General features: G+C 35.5%; 1 protein-coding gene across 2 annotated transcripts in view; it reads right to left on the bottom strand.

The window, feature by feature from the left end:
• Positions 1 to 22,905, bottom strand: part of MINDY2 (MINDY lysine 48 deubiquitinase 2) — a 69,776-nt gene that overhangs the window by 10,996 nt on the left and 35,875 nt on the right. The window contains exons 5-6 of one of the 2 annotated variants that reach the window (XM_023616617.2): positions 15,173 to 15,275; positions 7,493 to 7,635 (exon numbers count right to left, since the gene is read on the bottom strand). The exons of the other annotated variant lie outside the window; for it this stretch is intronic. Coding sequence (XP_023472385.2) covers positions 7,493 to 7,635; positions 15,173 to 15,275 — 246 coding nt within the window. The remainder of the gene's footprint in view (positions 1 to 7,492; positions 7,636 to 15,172; positions 15,276 to 22,905) is intronic. 2 annotated transcript variants of the gene reach the window in all.

Raw genomic sequence — 22,905 nt, forward strand, 5'->3', positions numbered from 1 at the left:
ACTTATCTCTCTTACTACATTCAAAGCTCCTTGAGGACCAGAGTCATCTTTTATTTACGCACGTGTCCTCATTACCTAACACGTTTTTAATACCCAGTTAGGGTCTACCTTGCCCTAGGGTAATTTAAGGGAAAAACTAAAAGTTCTTTCCAGCCAATTTTCCACCAAATAGGTCTGACCCTTCTACTTATACTTATCACAATACATTTCAACATACCATTATATTATACAAGATCTAGGTTTTACAATTTATTTTATACAGATCATATATTAGATTGGCTGCTTACTAGGGGAGGAACCATAATGATCAATAATTTTCCTCCAAACGACACTTCAGGATGGATAAATTCTGGGAGGGTCTCTAATGAAAGCATATCCATAGCATATGAATCATCCATATGCATCAACCATAGCATATGAATATTTATAAGTTTTAACTAAAAGGGTGTCTCTTTCTTGGTATAGCTGATCTGTCTTCTCATGGACCATCAGCCTCAATTTCTCCTTCTTTTAGATCTTGACATTTATCAAAAAAGTCTGTTAACTGGTCCACTGTCAACAATGCTGGTTATTACTCAACAGTTCCTTTATATAACTGCAGTGTGGAATAGCAAAGTATGTATTAGTATAGTACTTAACAGTTTAGGCCCATTTGTTCTTGAGAGTCTACAGTTAAATCACATCAAGAATATTTCTTGTGGGGCCGGCCCCGTGGCCAAGTGGTTGAGTTCGTGCGCTCTGCTTTGGCGGCCCAGGGTTTCACCGGTTCAAATCCTGGGTGCGGACATGGCACTGCTCATCAAGCCATGCTGAGGTGGCATCCCACATGCCACAACTAGAAGGATCCACAACTAAAAATACACAACTATGTACTGGGGGGCTTTGGGAAGAAAAAGGAAAAATAAAATCTTTAAAAAAAAAAAGAATATTTCTTGCTTTTATACCACAGCATTTTTGCTACATTACCTAGTCAAAGTTTTCTTTTCTAAGCCTTGAGTCTTCCTCCTAATTTCACTCATCAGTCTCTAAAATACTAATTTCATTAAAAAAAACACGAATGCCGAATGTATACATTAAGTTCTTAAATTATTGATATATAAAATGTATGTTATTTTTATGATATAAAAATGACAAAGAAATGAGATAGAAAATTTTTTTTAAATGTGCAATTGGATTACAAAAGAAGACTGAATGAAAACCTATTTCATCTAAAATACTCTGGTAAATCAGTTCTATATAGAGTGAGTTACTGGTATTAACAAAATACATGACAATATCATCACAATTTGTAAATTGATAAATTAGAAGAAAAGTTGTCAAATGTAATAAAAAAATAATTAAGTAATTCCAGCCTTTAAAACATGGAGGAAAGCACTACCTGAATATTTTTGGTTATCTTGGATTCAAACTACTTAACATCTTTGGACCTTAGTTTTCTTTTCTTGTAAAGTGATATAGAGGCAGGTAGACCAGAGAATTTCAAAGATATCTTATAAATTGAAAGATGAACGTCATTCCTACTTAACAAACATCAATCTCACCCATAAATAGCTTTCTTAACCACCCAGAGAGGCAGAGATGTTGAGAGTGTAGACTTGAAAGTCTGACTGGAGCTGCTCACAAGCTGAGTGATGTTGGGCAGGTTACTTAGGGCCTTTAAGCCTGTTCTCTCAGCTGTAAAGTGGAGGTAATTAAATGAGATAATGAATGTAAAGTGCTTAGCACAATACAAGGCATATAGTGCTTAATGAATATAAGATATTATATTCATGAAAATCTATCTCAGTTTCTCTATCTCCTTATCCTGCCTCCTATTTGAGAAAAAGATGACTCTCTCTGCCTATACTGAGGAATCTATCACTTTTCTTACTCTGTTTCTCTCACTACTGCCCCCATTTTAAAAAAATTTTAAAAGTGACAATTTTTGATGTATCAACCACCTTTTAAAATAACTAAATTACATGAATTTTTACTTAAACGTAGCCTTCTGTGAAAAAAAAAATTCCCACTATAATCTTAGTCAATGAGGAAAGAGAATGGACAAATTTCTTTCTTAACATGGCTTTAGTACTTATCTAGAACTGTACCTCCTTCTATACTACTTTTTACTTCTAATCCCTAAATATAAAGTAAAAAAGCAAACAAACAAAAGCCAGACTCAAAAACCTTGGTTTTGATTATACTCCAGAGAGATGTCAGTAATTTAAAACCAAGAGGGAGGGGCTGGCCCCGTGGCCAAGTGGTTAAGCTTGTGCGCTCCACCTCAGCAGCTCAGGGTTTCGCCAGTTTGGATCCTGGTTGCAGACATGGCACTGCTCATCAGGCCATGCTCAGGCAGCATCCCACATGCCACAACTAGAAGGACCCACAGCTAAGAATATACAACTGTGTACTGGGGGGCTTTGGGGAGAAAAAGGAAAAATAAAATCTTAAAAAAAATAAAATAAAAAAATAAAACCAAGAGGGAGTTATGACATGGATATAAAGGTTGATATGGGACAGGGATGATCAAGAGGGAGTAATGATGGGGAAAGAGCTAATGCAGATGTCATTATACAAACCAAAGACCCAGAAGCTAGGTGATCTAGACAGGGGCCAAGGAAACAGTAGTTTATCTTACCCAAGAGAAAGCAGAAAGTATTGGAGAAGTGGAGGAGGCTCATAAAAATAAAATGGAATAATTATGTCTTGAATAGAGAATTATATATAAGAGAATCCAAGATGTAAGATGCTATTGCAACAAACAAGAGCTGGACTTGATTATTTTAATACTAATGAAAGAAACAGCAGAGGTACTTGTCCAGAGTTTAGGTATGAAAACCCACAAAACTAGGAATGATAAGATGACTTTTCAACAACAGGAAGTCAGTTAGTGTCCGTGGTCAGAGACAATGTCATTAGAGGCTGTGTAATCAAAACCATAGAGCATACTATGTTAGACAGTGGGGAAGTATGAGGTTGACTGGTAGATATTATACAGGAAAAAAAAAAAGTCAATTTGATTAACATGTCCACTGTGACTCTGTGATGGCAGAAGGCCTAATAAAAAAGTCTATGAAGATGGAATTATAAAGTTAGTAAACAGAGAATACTTTGTCCAGGTACAAGTTTTAGAAGTATCTATAATCTTCAGTGCTTTGGTGTATAAAGAGTCACCAAAAAGTCTAACCTAAGAGAGAATTTGCCCCTGACTCTATCCAATGTCTAGAGACAGGAATTAGAACAGACATATAGTACTGGAGAAAGTTATAACAGACATATACCTCCCCTTTGGTCAAATATAAGTCAATAGCTCATACATCTCTAAAGTTCCAAAAGAATTTAGATGACAAAAAATTTTTATGCACAAGTTAAGAGTTTAGCAAATTCCTAAGGAAATTGGTACAACCAGTAAAGAAATTGAAGATAACCTTTTCTAGGCAATCCTTTTTTGTCCTGCCAACATGGACTTCTGTCTTGTTGGTCTTGGTCCTGGAATGGTATATGATATGATATGGGTACCAGAAAGCATAAAGATCCTTTCTGCAAATCATAATAAAAATAAGCCCCACTAATAAAATAACATAGTTACACATATTTATGACTGATTGCCAATTTATTATTATTATAGGCCCCTAGTTGTGGAGACCATTTATCTCTCTTAGGACGTATTCCATCCAGATGTTAAATTTATTTTTTGTTGGAATAAATCTGGATTTCTGTGGGATGAAATATATCTACACAATAGGTGTTCCAATGGGGCTGGCCCCGTGGCCGAGTGGTTAAGTTCGCGCGCTCTGCTGCAGGCGGCCCAGTGTTTCGTCGGTTCGAATCCTGGGCGCGGACATGGCACTGCTCGTCAGACCACGCTGAGGCAGCGTCCCACATGCCACAACTAGAGGAACCCACAACGAAGAATACACAACTATGTACCGGGGGGCTTTGGGGAGAAAAAGGAAAAAAGATAAAATCTTAAAAAAAAAAAAAACAAACAAACAATAGGTGTTCCAAAGAGTTCACAGGGTAGGAAGATGGAAAATACAGTGATCATTAAATGTGAACGCATAAAATGGCCCTAAAATCTCATGGGTCTTCAAAAGTGAGATGTTAGAAGGCATTAGGAAGATCTAATGTAGCATTAAAAGTGGGTTATTTTTAGCTTATTTTTCACATCTTAATCACCAAATCTGGTTGATTATATCTCCTAAATGTCTGTGGAATCTGTCTACTCTCCATTTCTTTACCATCCTAGTCCAAGTCACTATAACCTCTTACTGACCTCCCCACAATAGTCTCCTAATTAAATCCACATCGACTTTTGCCTCATAGTCCAAAGCATCTTAATATGGTACAAGGGGCTGCGAGACACACACAACTAATGATAACACTCTTTAGCCATAGAATAAGGTTTACTGAGAAAAATTTAGAAGGCAGAGAAACAGCAGGATGCACACATTCTCTGAACTATCATTATCTCACAGAAGGACATACTTAGTCCAGAAACAGACACATGACAGAAAGCGCTCCAAGACAGCCACCGTCTCCCCAACCACACAGGAACACTGGGAATACCAAGTTGACTAGTCAAGAACATCCTGGTCGGGGATATGGCCTTGATAGAAAAGGGAACATCTAGAGCTCAGTTTGGGTAGGTTGTCTAACAACAACCAATGACAGCCAGAGACCTGTTTTCCCTGTGAACTATCTCACTCCTGCTGAGCCAAAAAAAGAGAAAAAAAGAACCACTAGGCCATCAGGACACCAAGGTCTGTTTCTCCTCTTAACTCAAAACTCTACAAGATCTGGGATCTGCCTATTTCATCAGCCTTACTTCCTGTCTCTTATTTTTTATGCTTCAGCCACACAGGCCTTCTTTTAATTCCTTAAGGAGTTAAGTTTGTCCCCTCCTCAGAGCCTTTGCACACGTTCCATCTGCTTAGTTAACTCTTTTTTTGTTAACTGATTAAACTCCTAGAAGATTCATTTTTCAGGTCTCAATTTAAATGTTGCCTTCTATAGGAAGTCTTGGGGCTGGCCTGGTGGCGCAGCGGTTAAGTGCGGACATTTCGCTTCTCGGTGGCCCGGGGTTTGCTGGTTCAGATCTCAGGTGCGGACATGGTACCGCTTGGCAAAAAGCCATGCTGTGGTAGGCTTCCCACGTATAAAATAGAGGAAGATGGGCATGGATGTTAGCTCAGGGCCAGCCTTCCTCAGCAAAAAGAGGAAGATTGGCAGTAGTTAGCTCAGGGCTAATCTTCCTCAAAAAAAAAATAAAATAAAGGAAGTGTTTCCTGACATCCTCAACTAGGTTATAAGTCCTGATAGAAGCACTCACAGCATATCGTATGTACCCTTTACAGACTGTATCTCAATAGAAATAATAACTGTTTGTGCAATTATTTAACATATGTCCCTTGCCAAACTAGGAAGTCCTTAAATGGCAGGAGCTGTAGCTGCCTTGCTCAGTCTGCAGTGCTAGTACTTAGCCAAGCACCTAGACATACATCGTGCTCAATAGATATTTATTAAACTAATGAATGAAGTGTGCACTTGAAGAGATCAGGTAAACCAACACAACTTAGCAGTATTTACTATGTAGCAATAGTTCTGATTCTGAGGTTCTTTGGCCTTAGATTTCTGAGGTGTATGAATGACTCTGGGCCCATACTAGCACACATCTAGCTCAAATGTGGGAGCAATACAAATGAACCCTTGCCATAACTAATACGGGCATAGGAGAGCTAGAGCTTTAAAGTATTCTTGTAGAAGCAAACAAATCATTTTTTTTTTAAAGATTTTTTAAATTTGTTTTTTCCTTTTTCTCCCCAAAGCCCCCCCAGTACATAGTTGTATATTCTTCGTGGTGGGTCCTTCTAGTTGTGGCATGTGGGACGCTGCCTCAGCGTGGTTTGATGAGCAGTGCCATGTCCGCACCGAGGATTCGAACCAACGAAACACTGGGCCGCCTGCAGCGGAGCGCGCGAACTTAACCACTCGGCCACGGGGCCAGCCCCAACAAATCGCTATTTTAACTACTTTGTGCAATTCACTGATTAAAGTGTTGAAGGAAACATGAAGACCTGATTCCTGATTTCTATAAGCTTACTTTCCTTTAGAAAAATAAGATATTTACATGGAAAGAAAACTGGTAACAAGGTACTCATCAATAAGGGTGAAGTAAGGAGGATATGACCCATAAGAGCTGGAAGAGGACAGGTAGAGTAGCGATCCCCAGGCTTAGCTGCATATTAAAATCACCTGAAGAGCATTTAAAAAATACTGACGTTCAGGGGTCAGCCCCATGGCCGAGTGGCTGAGTTCGCGTGCTCTGCTTCAGCCGCCCAGGGTTTCACCAGTTTGGATCCTGGGCGCGGACATGGCACTGCTCATACAGGCCATGTTGAGGTGTCGTCCCACATGCCACAACTAGGAGGACCCACAACTAAAATATACAACTATATACCTAGGGGCTTTGGGGAGAAAAAGGAAAAATAAAAAATCTTAAAAAAAAAAATACTGACTTTCAGATCCCACCTCCAGAAATTCTGATTTAATTGAGTTGGTGGTGAGCTCTGGGCATTGATATTTTTTTAAAAGCTCGCCAGGTAGTTCTAATATACAATCTTGGTTTAGAACTACTAGTTTAAGGAGAGAAGGAGTAGCTTTACTGAAGAGTCAGTATTTGAAATGCTTCTTAAAGGAGTGGTGAAATTTAAATAGGCAAAAAGGAGAGAGATCTTTCCAAACAGGGATTAAGGAGTAAGAAATGGCAGTAAAGGTCTAGAAAGGAGAAAGCAATAAAATGTGTATGGGGATGATGGATTATTAATAAGTGGATAGAACATTATGGCTAGAGCAGTGTTGGAATAGGGAAACAGGAGAAAATATCTTGCATTTTTATCCTCTGGGCATTGGGTGCCACTGAACATTTTTACTACATTATTGACATAACCAGAGCAGTATTTTACCACAGAAATCTAGGGATAAGGTGATACACTTCTGAAAAGGTGGCAGCTGTAAAAACAGAAGGGATATGTGAACAGGTAACAAAAGGGATGAATTAGTAAGATTTTTTGGCAGAGCCATAAATGGCATGATAAGAATTTAAAGTCAGACTGATAACTATAACAGCAAACACTATCATAAAGACAAATCTTGATTCTTCTAAACTCTGTTAGCCATCAAATATAAACTTCCATTATTAGCAGTCACCCTGGTTCTATCTTTAGGGCTTCCCTTTTTTTTCCTTCGAAAGAAAATTATAAATATTTTTTTAATGCAGTAATCTGTGAGAAATGAGTTGAGATTTAAATAAAAACAAAAAACTGATTTGAAGTAACACTTAAATTGCCAATCCATTTCATCCTAAAGAAGTATTTAATAATTATCTTCATAATTTGATGGTTAAGGAATATTGTGCTAAAATTTTTTATTTTGAAGCATATCATAAGACATCTTTAAATCAAGCTCTTTGATTTAGAGTAACAATTAAATAGCTGTTTCTATATCATACCTTGTATTTGGTCATGGTGCTAAAATGATTATTCCGAAAGAACACACAAAGTTCTCCTTCCTGAACCGTTGAAGTTAGTTCACATAATCCATGGTATGTCAGTTGAGTGGCTGTATTATTTAGAAACTGCTCAGCTACAAAGCCTATGGAACCAACGCATAATATTAGATGGAAGAATAATTTAAAAATTAAAAAGTTTTCTATTTACATTGTGTTCCAAGTAGGAAGAAAAGCCAATCAAAATAAGATTTTTCCTACTGTAACATGATGGCCCCAAACTGGAGATTCTTCTTTCTAATTCTGCTACAGAATGTGTCTATAGACATTTCCATCCTAAAGAAACAGTTATATGAAATTCTTTTTATCAGTAAATGTACTTACTTAGACTTGAGCTACTTCCAAAAAGGATTTCAGACAGCTTGCAATAAGGGGGACACAACAAAGTTAAAACCCACTAAAACAAGACAGCAAGAGTTAGCAATTTAAAAAGTGGGTAGGAGCAAAAAATGTCTATCAACAGCTACTTCCCCAATGGATGGGTGTTTAGAAATTAAAAGTAGCCTTAACAAATTGAGTTGCTTAAGATTTTAACAAAGATCCTAGATAACTCTCAATTTATAAACTGCTCAATTCTTGCCTTGAAATTAAAGTAGAAATGAGACTGAACAGAAAATAGTGAGATAACTGATGCCATTTTTATCCAATTCTCTTCCAACATATACCACTCATTATGTAGACCTATCAAGTTCAGAAATAGAAATGATCTCTTTTGTTTTCAAAACATAATGAAATATAAAGATGTTTTCTGGAGTTTACTTTAAAAGATCTATGTAGTTGATCCTCATTATTCACATGCGTTCATATTCGCAAATCTTCCTACTATCTAAAATTTATTTATAACTCCAAAATCAATAGTTGCTGTGCTTTCAGGGTCATTCCTGGATGTGAGCAAAGTGGCAAAAAATTTGAGTCACCCAACGTGCACATTCCCCACTGAGGTCAAACAAGGCAATGCTCTGCCTTCTTGTTTCAGCTCTCATACTGTAAACAAGTGTCCTTTTCATGGTGTATTTAGTGCTACATTTTCCACATTTTTGTGCTTTTTTGGGGGTGATTTTTACCGTGTGAAATGGCCCCCAAGCACAATGCTGAAGTGCTGGCTAGTGTTCCTAAGTGCACAAAGGCTGTGATATGCCTTATGGAGAAAATACACATTTTTGCAGCTTCATTCAAGCAAGAGTTATAGTGCTCTTGGTCATGAGGTTAATGTTAAAAAATCAACAATATATATTAAATAAGGTGTCTTTAAACAGAAACACAGATAAAACATGGTTATATACTCATCAGTGGATGAAAATCTTGTGACCAGAGACTCACAGGAACCCAATCTTGTGTTTCCCCTAGGAGCAGTGGTTCAGTCTTCACAGCAACTTTATAGAACATAACTACCAGCAATAATGAGAATCAACTGCATAAATATCTTAAAAGCCTATCTTTCTCTTCTTCCCTTCTTTCTTTTCCTTCCTCCATTTGCTCCCTTCCTTTAAAAAGGAAGAAATGTCTCAGAAGCAATAAAGGGGAAGAGAATGCTCTAAAAAGCTTTATAAGTGAGCAGAGAGGTACAGATATCAGGAGTAAAGATGAACCTGTGTTAAGAAGCTGACACCTCAACAAGAAATTGAAAATAAACTTGGTAGAGCCACAGGCAGCTGGATAGTAGCGGTTTTTTCTACTCCCTCTCCATCCCTCCCACAGCACTTCAAGCTGCAAAGTGGTTGTAAAAAGTTACTAATATATCACACTATTCCAAGGAACTGGGTAAGGTAGGAGGGGAAGTGGAAAAGTTATACACAAGGCCACAGCCAAAGTAAATTTATAGCACATTTGCAACTTCTTGGGTTTATACATTTAGAAATAAGAGCTCCCCACCTCGATTATCATCATTACTTTGCTAAGTACCAAGTTACTGAGCAGAATGTATGTTATATACTAAAGCACTATTATATAGCATTTAAAGAGTAAGCATTATGCCTGTGCGGAGAATTACTACTGCTGTCTATAATATCCATGTTATTAAACACTTCCTTCAGAAAGACGTTTCTAAATGCCCCTCTCACACCTCACTGACACAACATCCTTTCTACAAATCCCTTTCAAAAAGATACAAAGTCAGTGGAGATACAGCACAATATTACTTTCATGTGTGTGCAATTCAAAACTTCAACACTAGAAAGGTCTCCCTCAGGTATTTCTTTCTATAGAACAGGACACAGGCTCAGAGAGAATAAGTGACTTGCTCAAGGACATAAAACTAGTTATGAAAAAGTGAAGACTGGAACCCAGGGCAATTGTTGGTATTAAGTTAAAAAATTTAATGCTGATTATTATAAGCGCAAACTGAATTGTATTTCTCCCCAAAACACACAGCATAGTCTAATTTAGTCTTAGAACAATGTTTCCTAATTCTTCTACCAACTCTTAAACAGTGACACTCCTGTGATTTTAGTGGAATGTTCAAATGCCTAATCTAGTTTCAACTTTTCATAACTAATTAAACAAATTTTGGTAAATGATTCTAAGTGTTACAGAGCAGTTTACTTATCTGCATTGCTTCAAATGAGAAATAGTTTATTTGCAACGTTTAGATTAAATTTCAATTTTATTGTTATATTGTTATTAATGATACTAAAGGTAAAAATTAACATAATGGTAATAAAATAACATTACTGAAAATAAATTTAAAAACTATTTTCCTGACATTAATGTATTTAAAAATATTTCTTCATTTCAGAAATTCAATACTGAATTAAGTTATCAAATTATTTTTTTCTATTACTGAAAAGTTATTAGAGAACATGAAAGTACTGAGTGCCTTAAAGGAGGTGAAGGAAGAAAGAATGTCAATAAAATTAGGCAAAAAAGGAAAAAGAGAGGGAATAGGAGAAGAGGAACCTTGGCTTATTTTACAATGTTGGCTGGATGTGGCCCTGCCTGAGATGGGTGTTGAAATTTAAACTCAGTCAGAACTTGACTTTGTCATGTGTTAGCTTTACATAAATGATCAGATTTTCTTTTTTATTTCATCTACTGTCAAGTTTCAAAACTCAAATACATTATATTTTTCCTCAAGAAGATGGGGCAAAACAATGTCCACTAATGTGACAAATGCCCAGGTTTTCTTTGAAACTTAGGGGCTCATGCGATTTGATTCCAGGGATGCAGTAGGGAGCCCAGAACCTCTTACTGTGCTAGGAAATAAGGAAGTGCTTAAGAAATGATGAGTACATGTCAAAAGAACATGGGATCCAGCTTGAGAGCATCCCACTGGCCATATTTGAGACAATTCTATGCATCAAAAAGAATAATGATAATAATGGATAATAACACACTGAATAAAAAAGAACCTATGAGTCTACATTGATAAAAATATTTTTTTAGTGGAGGAGGAGGAGGAGAAGGGACAACTATTTTTTATAGAAGAATGCCAACTAATTAATGTAGGAATAAACGAAAATATCATAACCACCATAGTAATAGTTGATTCAGGTAAGAACGAATGCCAACTCTATTGGGTAAAAATTATTAGGAAATGGTATTTACACAGTTTCAAAGCATAACATCAGAGATTACTTATAAATTACAAAGGGGAAAGAGTATCTTTACAACAAAAAAATCTGGCAGGGGGCTGGCCCAGTGGCGCAGCAGTTAAGTTCACACGTTCTGCTGCTTCAGTGGCCTGGGCTTCACCAGTTCAGATCCCAGGTGTGGACTTACGTACCACTTGTCAAGCCTTGCTGTGGTAGGCATCCCACATATAAAGTAGAGGAAGATGGCTACGGATGTTAGCTCAGGGCCAGTCTTCCTCAGCAAAAAAGAGGAGGACTGGCAGGCAATGTTAGCTCGGGGCTAATCTTCCTAAAAAAAAAAAATCTGGCAGATACCACCATAATCATATTTGAACATCACCAATAATGGGATAATCAGACATCACGTCTGACTTGATGCACTGGGAAAGACATGATGTCACCTATGTAGTATTCCCACCAAAAATATATAACCTAAATCTACTCAAGAGGAAATAATCAGATGAATCCAAATTGAGGACTATTACACAAAACAACTATTAAGAAAAGTCAGTATCACAGAAGACCAAAAAGGAAAAAAGAAAGGAAAAAGATTAGGGATCTGTTCTAGATTACAGGAGACTAAATTGATATGACAATTAAATGATCCTTGACTAGAGCCTAGATTGAAAAAAACTTAAAAGCTATAAGGGGCAGTATTGGGACAACTGGAGAATTTTGAATATGAACAGTATATTAGGTAATAGTATTGTATCAATGCTGAATTTCCTGAGATAATTATACCGTGATTATATAGGAGGATTCTTTGTTCTTAGGAGACAAATGTTGAAGCATTAATGGGTAAAGGGCTATGATATTTGCAACTAATTCTTACATGATTTAGGAAAAACAGTGTATGAACATAGAAAGAAAGCAAAAATTCAATATGTTAATTGGTGAATTTAGGTGAAGTGCATATATAGATATATTCATTGTGCTATTCCAACTTTTTGAGATTTCTGAAAATAAAAATGAAAGAAAAAAAGGAAATCAATATTACTTTGTCAAAAACAATGTGGATTCAAACTATAATCTTCAGTGTTTATGGCACATAATAAAGGCTCAATAAATATTTGAATAAATGAGTATTCTACAATTATTTCTTTAAGCATGTTTTTTACATAGAAACAATTGTTAGAGAAGAAATTATTCCTGAGAGAGCATCTGGATTTAAATGACTAGATCTATTGAAATTTGGCAGCTGGTACTGTGCTATTTTTTTCCTTATTGGTTTTTGCTGCCATGCTACAACCCATCATTATAACTAGATTCAAAAGGCATTAACACCCAAAAGAGGTAGCAAATAATAGTACTCTATGTAAACATAAAAGTTCTGTACTTTTACTTACAGTTATTGCCATCAAAAGAAAATGAACGTTATCTGAATGAAGTTGAAAGAATCTCTATTTGACTGTTAGCTAAATAACATTTCTTTTTCATCAAAAAAGAATGATAGTGAAAGTATTTCTTGTATTCTGCAACTTTTTTAATTTTTAAAAAATAAGTAGTTATCTAAGACCAAAGCTTAATACTTTTTAATAAATAAAGATTAGAAATAAACTACCGTTTGGATATTTTATTGATTCAGAAGGAAAGTTACAGTTGTAGGATAAATAGAAAAAAGAAAGGAGACTACTTTAGTTGAGCACTATTCCTAAGAAAATATGAAGAAAATGATGGAAGAAAGCTAATTGCTACGTTATAAGTAAAAATGTCTATTGTGGCCTTTTCTTTCCTATATGATTTCTTAGTGCCTTATAGAAGTAACCATTGGGGTTGAATAATTATTTCCAACACTGCATATTTGTAGTTTCTTATAAATAAAAAACTAGTTTAGCTTTTTTTTGTTTGTTTTTGGTGAGGAAGATTGGCCCTGAGCTAACATTTGTGCCAATCTTCCTCTTTTGTATGTGGGATGCCGGCACAGCATGGCTTGATGATTGGTGTGTAGGTCTGTGCTGGGGATCCAAACCTTCCAGCCGCAGGCCGCCAAAGCAGAGTACACAAACCTAACCACTATGCCACTAGGCCAGCTCCTAGTTTAGCTTTTTAATTGTATTGAATTCCATATATAATTATTCCTTGATATGGAATCTGATATGCAGAATTTCACCATTACAAAATTTATGTATCAAGGAATTAATCAATTCTAATATATATTACCTGAAAATTCTATACCACTAATATAATTTCTTCCTTGCTTCTACCAAGATGTTCTTATCAAGTACTCAATACTATACAAATCAGCTATAGCTTTTTGTTATGCTGGGGAATCAACATCAGAGAAATAATTATAGTTGTAACATCAGGTTGAGAAAAAGGAGAAGTGATGAAGGGACTGGTTTCTTGTTGTTGTTCTTTTTTTTTTTTTCTTTTTTTTGAGGAAGATTAGCCCTGAGCTAACTGCTGCAAATCCTCCTCTTTGTGCTGAGGAAGACTGTCCCTGAGCTAACATCCATGCCCATCTTCCTCTACTTTATATGTGGGACGCCTACCACAGCATGGTGTGCCAAGCAGTGCCATATGCGCACTCGGGATCCAAACGGGTGAACCCTGGGCTGCCTAAGCGGAACATGCAAACTTAACTGCTGTGCCACCGGGCTGGCCTCATGTTCATTTTGTTAATTAGTGTACTACCTAAGTCCTATCCTTGTTACATTGCATCCTGGCTTGGGAAAAATGCTGTTAACAGTGTTTCCTATAGCTTCTTATCCTATAAATCTATTTACCCAAATATCATATCCTGGCTATCATTCCATCTGTTAGCACTAATTGAATCCTATTGTTCCCTCAATTACTATTGAATGGTATATTGGAAATTACTGAAAAAGTAGGAATCCACAGATGGAAATTTTCTTTACAGTCTGCTTTTAGGAATGTATTTATAGTAATGAGAGCTTGGATAAGGAATGGAAAGTTCTAGTGAGTGGAATTTTGTTAATTGAGAGAAAATATTTTTTAACAGCTTTGTCCTCTCCTCCCTAAAATTTAAACTTTGCTGCCTGAGGTTGTAGTAAAAGAGTTATCATACAAATCAATGATTAATATCCCTATATATTTATGTGCTTATTGCAGGTAGAAGACTAGGATAAGCCTCAGCTAAAACATTGTATTTTCTTGCTACTTGCCTCTTGCTTAAACATGTTACACTTCTAGATAGATAATTGAGTAATATAATTAGTTGGGTTCTGATTAATCAAGATAGTAAGAGATTCATGTACACATCGTCTTTTAAATGTCCTTATATACTTTTGTACCTTTAATTTTTAAAAATATGGTGATTGTAATCAACTTTTATTATATATCATGTAAAAGAATTGTGTGTCTGAGAGAGAATGATAAAGCTTATCCCCTGCTTCTCATGATTTCTCTTTCTCTTGTTTTTCCCTCAAACAGAGAACAGTAGCCTCAGTATTTGTGCATATTTATGAAAAAGTGAAGTGGGTGGTGGGAAAGCTATATCCAAATGCTATGGCTCCAGATAGCATTCTAGTTTTAAATCAGCTCTTTCCTTTATTGACTAGAGCACAGCTGAAAATATATGAAACTTCTTCTATAATGATGAATTTTGCAATTTTAATTAGCTAAGGACTAGGAAAACTGATGATCAGAGGTATACTCTGACCCAGAAGGGGATTTCATATACTACATTGTACTGAAACATACGGCAGAGCTCTACTAAGATGAACACTTGAGCACCATAATACTCATCTCAGTCAACTGAAGCGTTCAGGACGAATTATAAAGTTCACCCAGTACTCCCCCTAAATAACACTTTTTTAAAAGAGTAATTATCAGTAACCCCTTTAATAACCATATTAAAGCTAGCAAGTGATTCCAAAGACTTTTATTAGAATTTAGGCCTGATTTTACAACTCAAGTGAAAAGGGTTCTAGGAAAAACCTTTCTGGCACCTTTATGAATAGTGACTTTTAATTCCTACAAGTAGCATCACTTGCACTTTTTAGAAGTCTTATTTAAGACATTTAAAATATATTAAATTATAAGACAAGTTATTTTGCCAAGAATAAGTCAGGTAATAGCAGCATTCACCCACCTTCACTAACCAGCTCACTATTGTCTGACTGCTTACAAGAGATGATCTTCTCCACTAGTTGGTTGTAGCTGCAGTTACCAACAGCTTTTACAATGTCATCAATCTAGAAAACAAATGACTGTCTCACTAATCATGATAAGATTAAAAACAATAACAAAGAAACCCATATCACTCTTTAGGGTTTTATTTTAATACAATACTAAATAGAAAAGTATTACTTATAAAAAAGAAAATCAGCACTAAAATCAGCACCCCAACAGTTTTCAATTTTGTTTACAGCTCACTATAACATATTATGAAAAATATTGCTTAGCTATATTTCAATTATGCAAAAACAATGAAATGGGATTATTACATGCAATTTTATTTCTTAAGGTTGTAAAGATACATTTAAGTGAATAAAAAGTAAACTATTTCAGGAGGAAAAATAAGAAAAATCTCAGGTTTTTTCCCCCTAAAAAACAAATGTTTTACATTTAAAACAAGGCAAATATGAAGATATTGATTTATGGGATTAACAAAGTTTTTCCATTTTGTTTATTATTTAGTTCCTAGCAAAGTATGGTGGAGATATGAGCAGATATAACTAATGTTATTTTCCTGAAGAAAAGTTAATATATATTAATCAGGGACAGTATTTGCCTCAAGACTCTTATTTCATCTTTGTCTTAGGAGGCAGTAGAAAAGTAAATTCAAAGTTTTAAGCTATATGAAAATAGAATTTGGCATCTCTACTCTCCCTCCATTATACTTTGACTATTGAAGAAAAAATAGGTTTCTGCTGTCTAAAGAACTTGATTGCCCTCTCATCCCTAAAATATATTTATAAATTACTTACATATACTACTGTATTAATATAATATACACATAATAAAACAAATACAAATTAATACAATGATATAAAAATAAGAGGGCCAATGTTTTCTTTCCATATCCAAATAATCTTCTTGAATACTTACTTTTTGAATACCACAAGTCTTGACATATATGTGCACAAGTAATACTCTGGACAGTGGTTCTCAAACTGGGGAGCTGGTGAAAAATATCTAAAAGAATTCCAGGCTCAAGTTGCTTCTCAATTTGTCTAAGTTTTCATTCCCCTGATTCATAGCAAAGTTTGAGAACAAGTGCTCTAGGCTATAATTTATTTTTTTTGTTCCTGCAAAATTCTAGGATAGTAAAAACCTCCTAACCATGCAAGTGGGACTCACAGTGGTTAAAAAGACCTAATAATTGAAAAAGTCAAAGCAGAGAATTATGGAAAATATTATATACATATCAAACATTTCCTGTTAACTTAAAACACATGAATGTATTCATTTGTCAATCTTTTGATGCAAAGCCTTTTAAAAAAGGACTTTTTTTTGAAAGCAGACCTTTTGGCTATGATTCTATGTAAACCAAACAAAAGAGTATGACTTCTGGTTTTGATTTATTTAAAATGAAAATTTAGACCCTTAAGAAACAATTTGAGGGCATCAATCCTTTTAGATTTTCATTATTTTTCTTAACACCTTTACTGTTTACAGCAATTTTCTTTAGTGACTCAGCTTCATTAAATCTTTCCAAAGAATCTGAATTTTCAATCCTAAGGAGTCCACAAATATATAACTAGAATAATAAACAGAAGATCAATATACAAAGATCAATTGTACTTCTATAGACTAGCAATGAAAAGTACAAAGATCTCACAGGCAGAATCTCTACATTAATATTTCATTTAGGTTCCTTTTATGGCCGATTATGTACCAGGTGCTGTTAGAGAAACTGCAGACTCATCAGTGAACAAAACTGATGGTCTATGCTTTCATAAGTTTATATTCTAGAGTAAAGACAAACAATAAACCAAATAAACAAATATATAATATGCTAGGTAGCTGTATGTAGTGGTACACAGCTACTCTTTGTTCTTTTTCATCGTACTATAGTCTTCCATCGTATGACTACACCATAATATAATTATTCATTCATCTTTTGTGTGTGTGTGTGAGAAAGATTGTCCCTGAGCTAACATCTGTGCAAATCTTCCTCTATTTTGTATGTGGGATGCCGCCACAGAATGGCTTGATGAGTGGTATAGATCCATGCCTGGGATCTGAAGCTATAAACCCTGTACCACCAAAGTGGACTGCACAAACTTAACACCTATGCCACCGTGCCAGCCCTAACAAGTTTTCAATTTTAATGTAGTCATGTTTACCAATGTTCTTCATGGTTAATGCATCTGTGTCTGGTTTTAGAAATCCTTTCCTATCATTAAGGTTAGAAATATATTCCTGAATTTTTGCAGTTTTATCTTTTACAGTTAAACATCAATGCATATGGAATAGAATTTCATGGTGTGAGTTGGGGGAAACAATTTCATTTTTTTCTAATTGGCTATCTAATTAGAAATTTGAATTGGCTATCTAGCTGGCTATCTAATTAGATATCTAATGGCTATCTAATTGTCTTAGCACTTTCTTTTGAAAGGACTGCCTTTCCCCAATTGCTCTACAGTGCCCTATTTCTATCTACAAATGCATGGTCTTTTTTGGCCTCAATTCTCTGTCATTGGTCTAATTCTTAATTACAATATTTAAAATACTTCATATCTGGAAGAGCAAGTCCTCCCTACTTGTTCTGCTTCAAGAATATCCTGGCGTCTATTCCCGGCCCTTTGTGTATATATTGTAGAATCAACTTGTCACATTCCACAACTACTCCCCACAAATCTGCTGGGATTTTTTGGGGGGTTGTCCTGAAACTATAATTTATTTTAGAGAAAACTGACATCTTTATAGATTCAGCCTTGAAACCTAAAATCTAAGAACAGAATAGAGACCTACATTTACATGGGTCTCTAATTTCTCTCAAATTTAAAATTAGCTTCATAAGAGGTCTTGCACATCTTTTTGCCAGATTTATTCTTAGGAACTTGTACCATGAAAATAACATACTTTTAAAATTTCATTTTCTGTTTGTTATTTTAGAATCCTTTTCGAAGAATTTTAGCTTTGTTAATCTTTGTTATATGTTTACTTTCAGGCTTTTTTTTTGTGAGGAAGGTTGGCCCTGAGCTAACATCTGTTGCCAATCTTCCCCTTTTCTTTTTATTCTCCCCAAAGCCACAGTACATAGTTGTATATCCTAGTTGTAGGTACTTCTAGTTCTTCTAGGTGGGACACCGCCTCACCATGGCTTGATGAGCAGTGTGTAGGTCCATGCCGAGGATCTAAACTGGCAAACCCCAGCCCACCAAAGCAGAGCACATGAACTTAAGCACTTGGCCATAGGGCCAGCCCCTATGTTTACTTTCTATTTTAATACTTTCCTGCTCTTAAGACAGATATATAGCTCATTAATTTTCAGTCTTTTTTATTCCTTAACACATGATTTTAGGGCTTTAAAAATCCCTCTAAAAGTTGTTTTAGCTAAATCTCACAAGTTTTGATATGGATTTAGTAATTGTGCAGTTTAAAATACACGCTAAATTTCATTGTGCTTTTTTGGCCCAAACAGTCTCTATTGAGTTTCTATTGATTTCCAGCTTAATTGCATTGTGGTCAGAGAATATTCTATACTCTGTATGTTTTAAATCCTTAGAAATTCGTTGAAACTTGCTTTATGGCCAGTATTAGGTCAATTTTTACAAATTTCATGAATGTATAAAGAGAATCAGGTTCATAAAAAACAAGGAATCACTGAGAAAATGTCATGGACAAGAGGATACTAGGAAGATATGATTAAATGCAATGTAATACTCTGGATTGGATTCTGGAACAACAACAAAAAAAATTAGTGGAAAAATTGGTGAAACACAAATGAAGATTATAATATAGTGAAAAGTAATGCACCAATATTAAATTTCTAAGTTTTGACACAGGAACCATGGTCAGGTAAGATTAGGGGAAACTGAGTGAAGAGTATACGGGAATTCTCTGTAACATCTTTGTAACTTTCCTGTAAACCTGAAATTATTCAAAAATAAGAAGTTTATTAAAATTTTTTAAAAGAATGGATGTTCATTAGATTTTCTTTTTTTTCTTCTTTCTGCTTCTATCAATGACAGAGAAAGGTATATTAAAATCTTCCAGTAGGGCAATCTATTTCTTCTTATAATTCTGTTAAGCTTTGCTTTATGGCTTTGAGGTTATGTTATTAGATGCACATAAATTTTGTTTTTCATTGTCAAAAACTGACCTTTATTCTTTTGGCAGTTCCCATGGGTCCAAGAAATGCATATCAATCAGGGTATTTACCTTCCAGGTGTCTCCAGGCACATACAAATTTAAAATGATTATATCTTGCTGGCAAATTAAACATTCGATCATTCAAGCATTACTAAAATGCTTTTTGACTTAAAAGTCTATTCATTTTGACATTACTGTAGATACACCAGCATTCTTTTGATTAGCAATTGTATTGGATTTCTTTTCTCCCTCTTTTTACTTGTAATGTTTCTGTTTAACTTCATACTGTTTTGTATATGTCTCTTGTAAACAACAAATATATATATTTTTTAATCCAGCCTCAGAATCAATGTCTTTTAACTGGAGCATTTAGTCCTATTTATACTTACTATAATTATACATATATTTGAATTTATTAAATCCAACATTCTCTCTGTCCCACCAGTTCAACATTCCTTTACCTCTCCTTTCTTCCTTCTTTGTAGATTGATTAATTTTTCCCCCTTCTACGAATCTAGAAGTTACTCATTACGTTTTCTATTCCTCTACTCTATTCTGGCTACTCTAAAAGAGCATTATCCAATAACACATTCTGTAATAATGAAAATATTCCAAATCTGTATTGCCCAATAAAATATTCACTAGCCACATGTGACTATTGAGCAACTGAAATGTGTCTAGTGCAATTCAGGAATGAAATTTTTAATTAAATTTAAATTTAAATGGCCACACTTGGCTACTAATTTGAATAGAAAAGCCATAGAAACTATAACATCTATCCCAACCATATCAAAGTCAGAAGTTAATACCCTCTTCTGGTACAATTAACTCTTGGCTCTTAGAGTACTTTACCCTCTTCCCAACTTACATTATTATTTTTGCATATGCTAATGTTCTTTTTTTAAATCCCAAAAGATAATGTTATTATTTGACACAGTTAACAATCATTTATATTTATCCACAAATTTATCACATTATTTTCTCTCCATTCACTCTTCCTTCCATCTGGAATAACTTTCCTTCTTTTCAAAGTCCTTGTTTAGAATTTCCATTAATGATGGTCTATTGGAAGAAAACTATCTTAATTTAATTAATCTAATAAATGACTTTATTTTGCCCCATTCTTAAAGGATAATTTTTCTGGGAACAGGATTACAGGTTAGCATTTGTCCTCTTTCAACACACTGAACAGATCATTTCCACTGTCACCTGGCTTCCAAGGTTGCTCTTAAAGAGTTGTCAATTAATAACGGAGAAATATCTTTTCAGTGGCTGAATTCTGGTGCCCACTTTCTAGAGAACTGCTGATATTTATATGCAAGATAATTATTTGCAGAACACATAACTGGAATACAAAGACCTAGCCATTTCTGAGAGATAGTTCCTACAGACCTATGTATTCAAACTTTTGCCTTGTTCTTTTTCTTTCTCTGCAGCAGAATGCTTCTGTCACAAAAGAAGTGAGTAAAATAGATAAAAAGCACAGCCCCCAGGCACTTCCAAGGTTTGAAAACCACTGTGTAGAACAGAAAAGTCTGATGAACAATCTCTGTTCTACATTACAGCACATTTTTTCTTTAAGCATATAAATTCAACTGTTTATCAGACAAAATATAGCTACACATACAGTCAGAGGGATGATCAGAGTCCAAATTTTTTAAGAACTCAGGCTTAAGTTCCTCAGTTCATTCTCCTCAAGAATCTAGGCTACCTGGCATTGTCATCTGCCAGGATCCAGCATGGCTCACCTTGGATGTGTAAAATGCTGGACATGTTTAGATTTTTCAACGATATTATTAGAGACAGAGTGCCAATACAGATACAGATGCCCTGCTTACAGTAAGCCATCCTTTCATTGCCCGCAATACCAGTTGCTTTTACCAATGGACAGGGATGAAGAAACACTGCCAAGTCCTTGCTATTGTGATCTCACCTTCCCTGTAGTTAATGCATGTATGCATTCATACTTCATTCCATCAGTCAATATTTATTGAGAACCTTCTATGTGCCAGGCACTGTTCTAAACAATGAGAAATAACAGCCTAGCCCACATAAAACATTCATTCTAGTGGGAGATGACAGCCAGTCAAGTAAAGGAATAAATAAGAATTCCAGATAATGATAAGTGGTAAAGAAAATCAAATAGGGTCATGGGAGAGGAAATGACTGAGGAAAAGGAAGGTGACTAATTTCAACAAGCTGGTCAGAGAGGGCTGCTCTAAACAAGGTGATATTTGACCTAAGACCTGAATAATGAGACACCAGAAATGTGAAGATCTGAGAGAACAATGTGTTAGGGTAGTATAACAGTGTTCCACAGTGGGCAATCAGCTGGTACAAAAACTCAATGTAGGAATGAGCTTAATATGTCTGAAGAATAGGAAAGCAGTTCATGTTGCAGAAGGGTAGTAAAAAAGTGGGAGAACTACATAGGTAAAGTCGGACAGCCAGGCAGAGTCTAGATCACGCAGCATATCATGAAAACTCTCATCAGGATTCTGCATCTTATTTTAGTTACACTGGAGGCTTTTAAGGAAGGGAGGAGGCCATAGGGATAAAGGGGAGGGTTTGTTTTACAAAGATCATTCTGAGTACTAAGATAATTCAATGGGGGGAAAGAATAACCTTTACAAGAAATGGTACTAGGACAAGTGGATATCCACATGCAAAAGAACAAAATTGAATCTCTTCCTCAAATTATATACAAAAATCAACTCAAAATGGATCATAGTCCTAAATGTAAGCACTAAAACTATAAAATCCTGGGGCCGGCCCCGTGGCAGAGTGGTTAAGTTCGTGCGCTGCGCTGCAGGCGGCCCAGTGTTTCGTCAGTTCGAATCCTGGGCGCGGACATGGCACCATTCATTGAGCCACGCTGAGGCGGCATCCCACATACCACAACTAGACGGACCCACAACTAAGAATATACAACTATGTACCGGGGGGCTTTGGGGAGAAAAAGGAAAAAAATAAAATCTTTAAAAAAAAAAAAACTATAAAATCCTTAGAAAAAGATATAAGAGTAAATCTTTGTGACTTTGCGTTAGGCAAAGCCATCTTAGGTAGGATACCAAAAGCATAAGCAACAAAAGGAAAAATAGATAAATTGGACTTCATCAAAATTAAAAACTTTTGTGCTTCAGAAGCTATCAAGAAAGTGAAAAGACAACCCATAAAATATTTGCAAATCATATATCTGATAAGAGACTTATACCTAGATATATAAAGAACTCTTGCAACTCAATAACAAAGAGACTAGTAAAAACAGGCAAGGGATCTACAGACACTTCTCCAAAGATATTCAAATGGCCAATAAACACGTGAAAAGATGCTCAACATCATTAGTCACCAGAGAAATGCAAACAAATCCACAATGAGATATGACTTTACACCTACTAGGATGACTATAATCAAACAGACAGATAATAACAAGAGTTGGGGAGGATGCAGACTCAGCTTTGTATTTGGCCCCTAACTCCTTCAAGTCTTGAGCAAATTTAGCAGTCTGGAGGACTGTGCCCTTAGCTTCATAATTTGGCTAATTCCAAGTAAAAGCACAAA

This window comes from Equus caballus, chromosome 1 (assembly GCF_041296265.1).
Source record: "Equus caballus isolate H_3958 breed thoroughbred chromosome 1, TB-T2T, whole genome shotgun sequence".
Classification (NCBI taxonomy): Eukaryota; Metazoa; Chordata; class Mammalia; order Perissodactyla; family Equidae; genus Equus; species Equus caballus.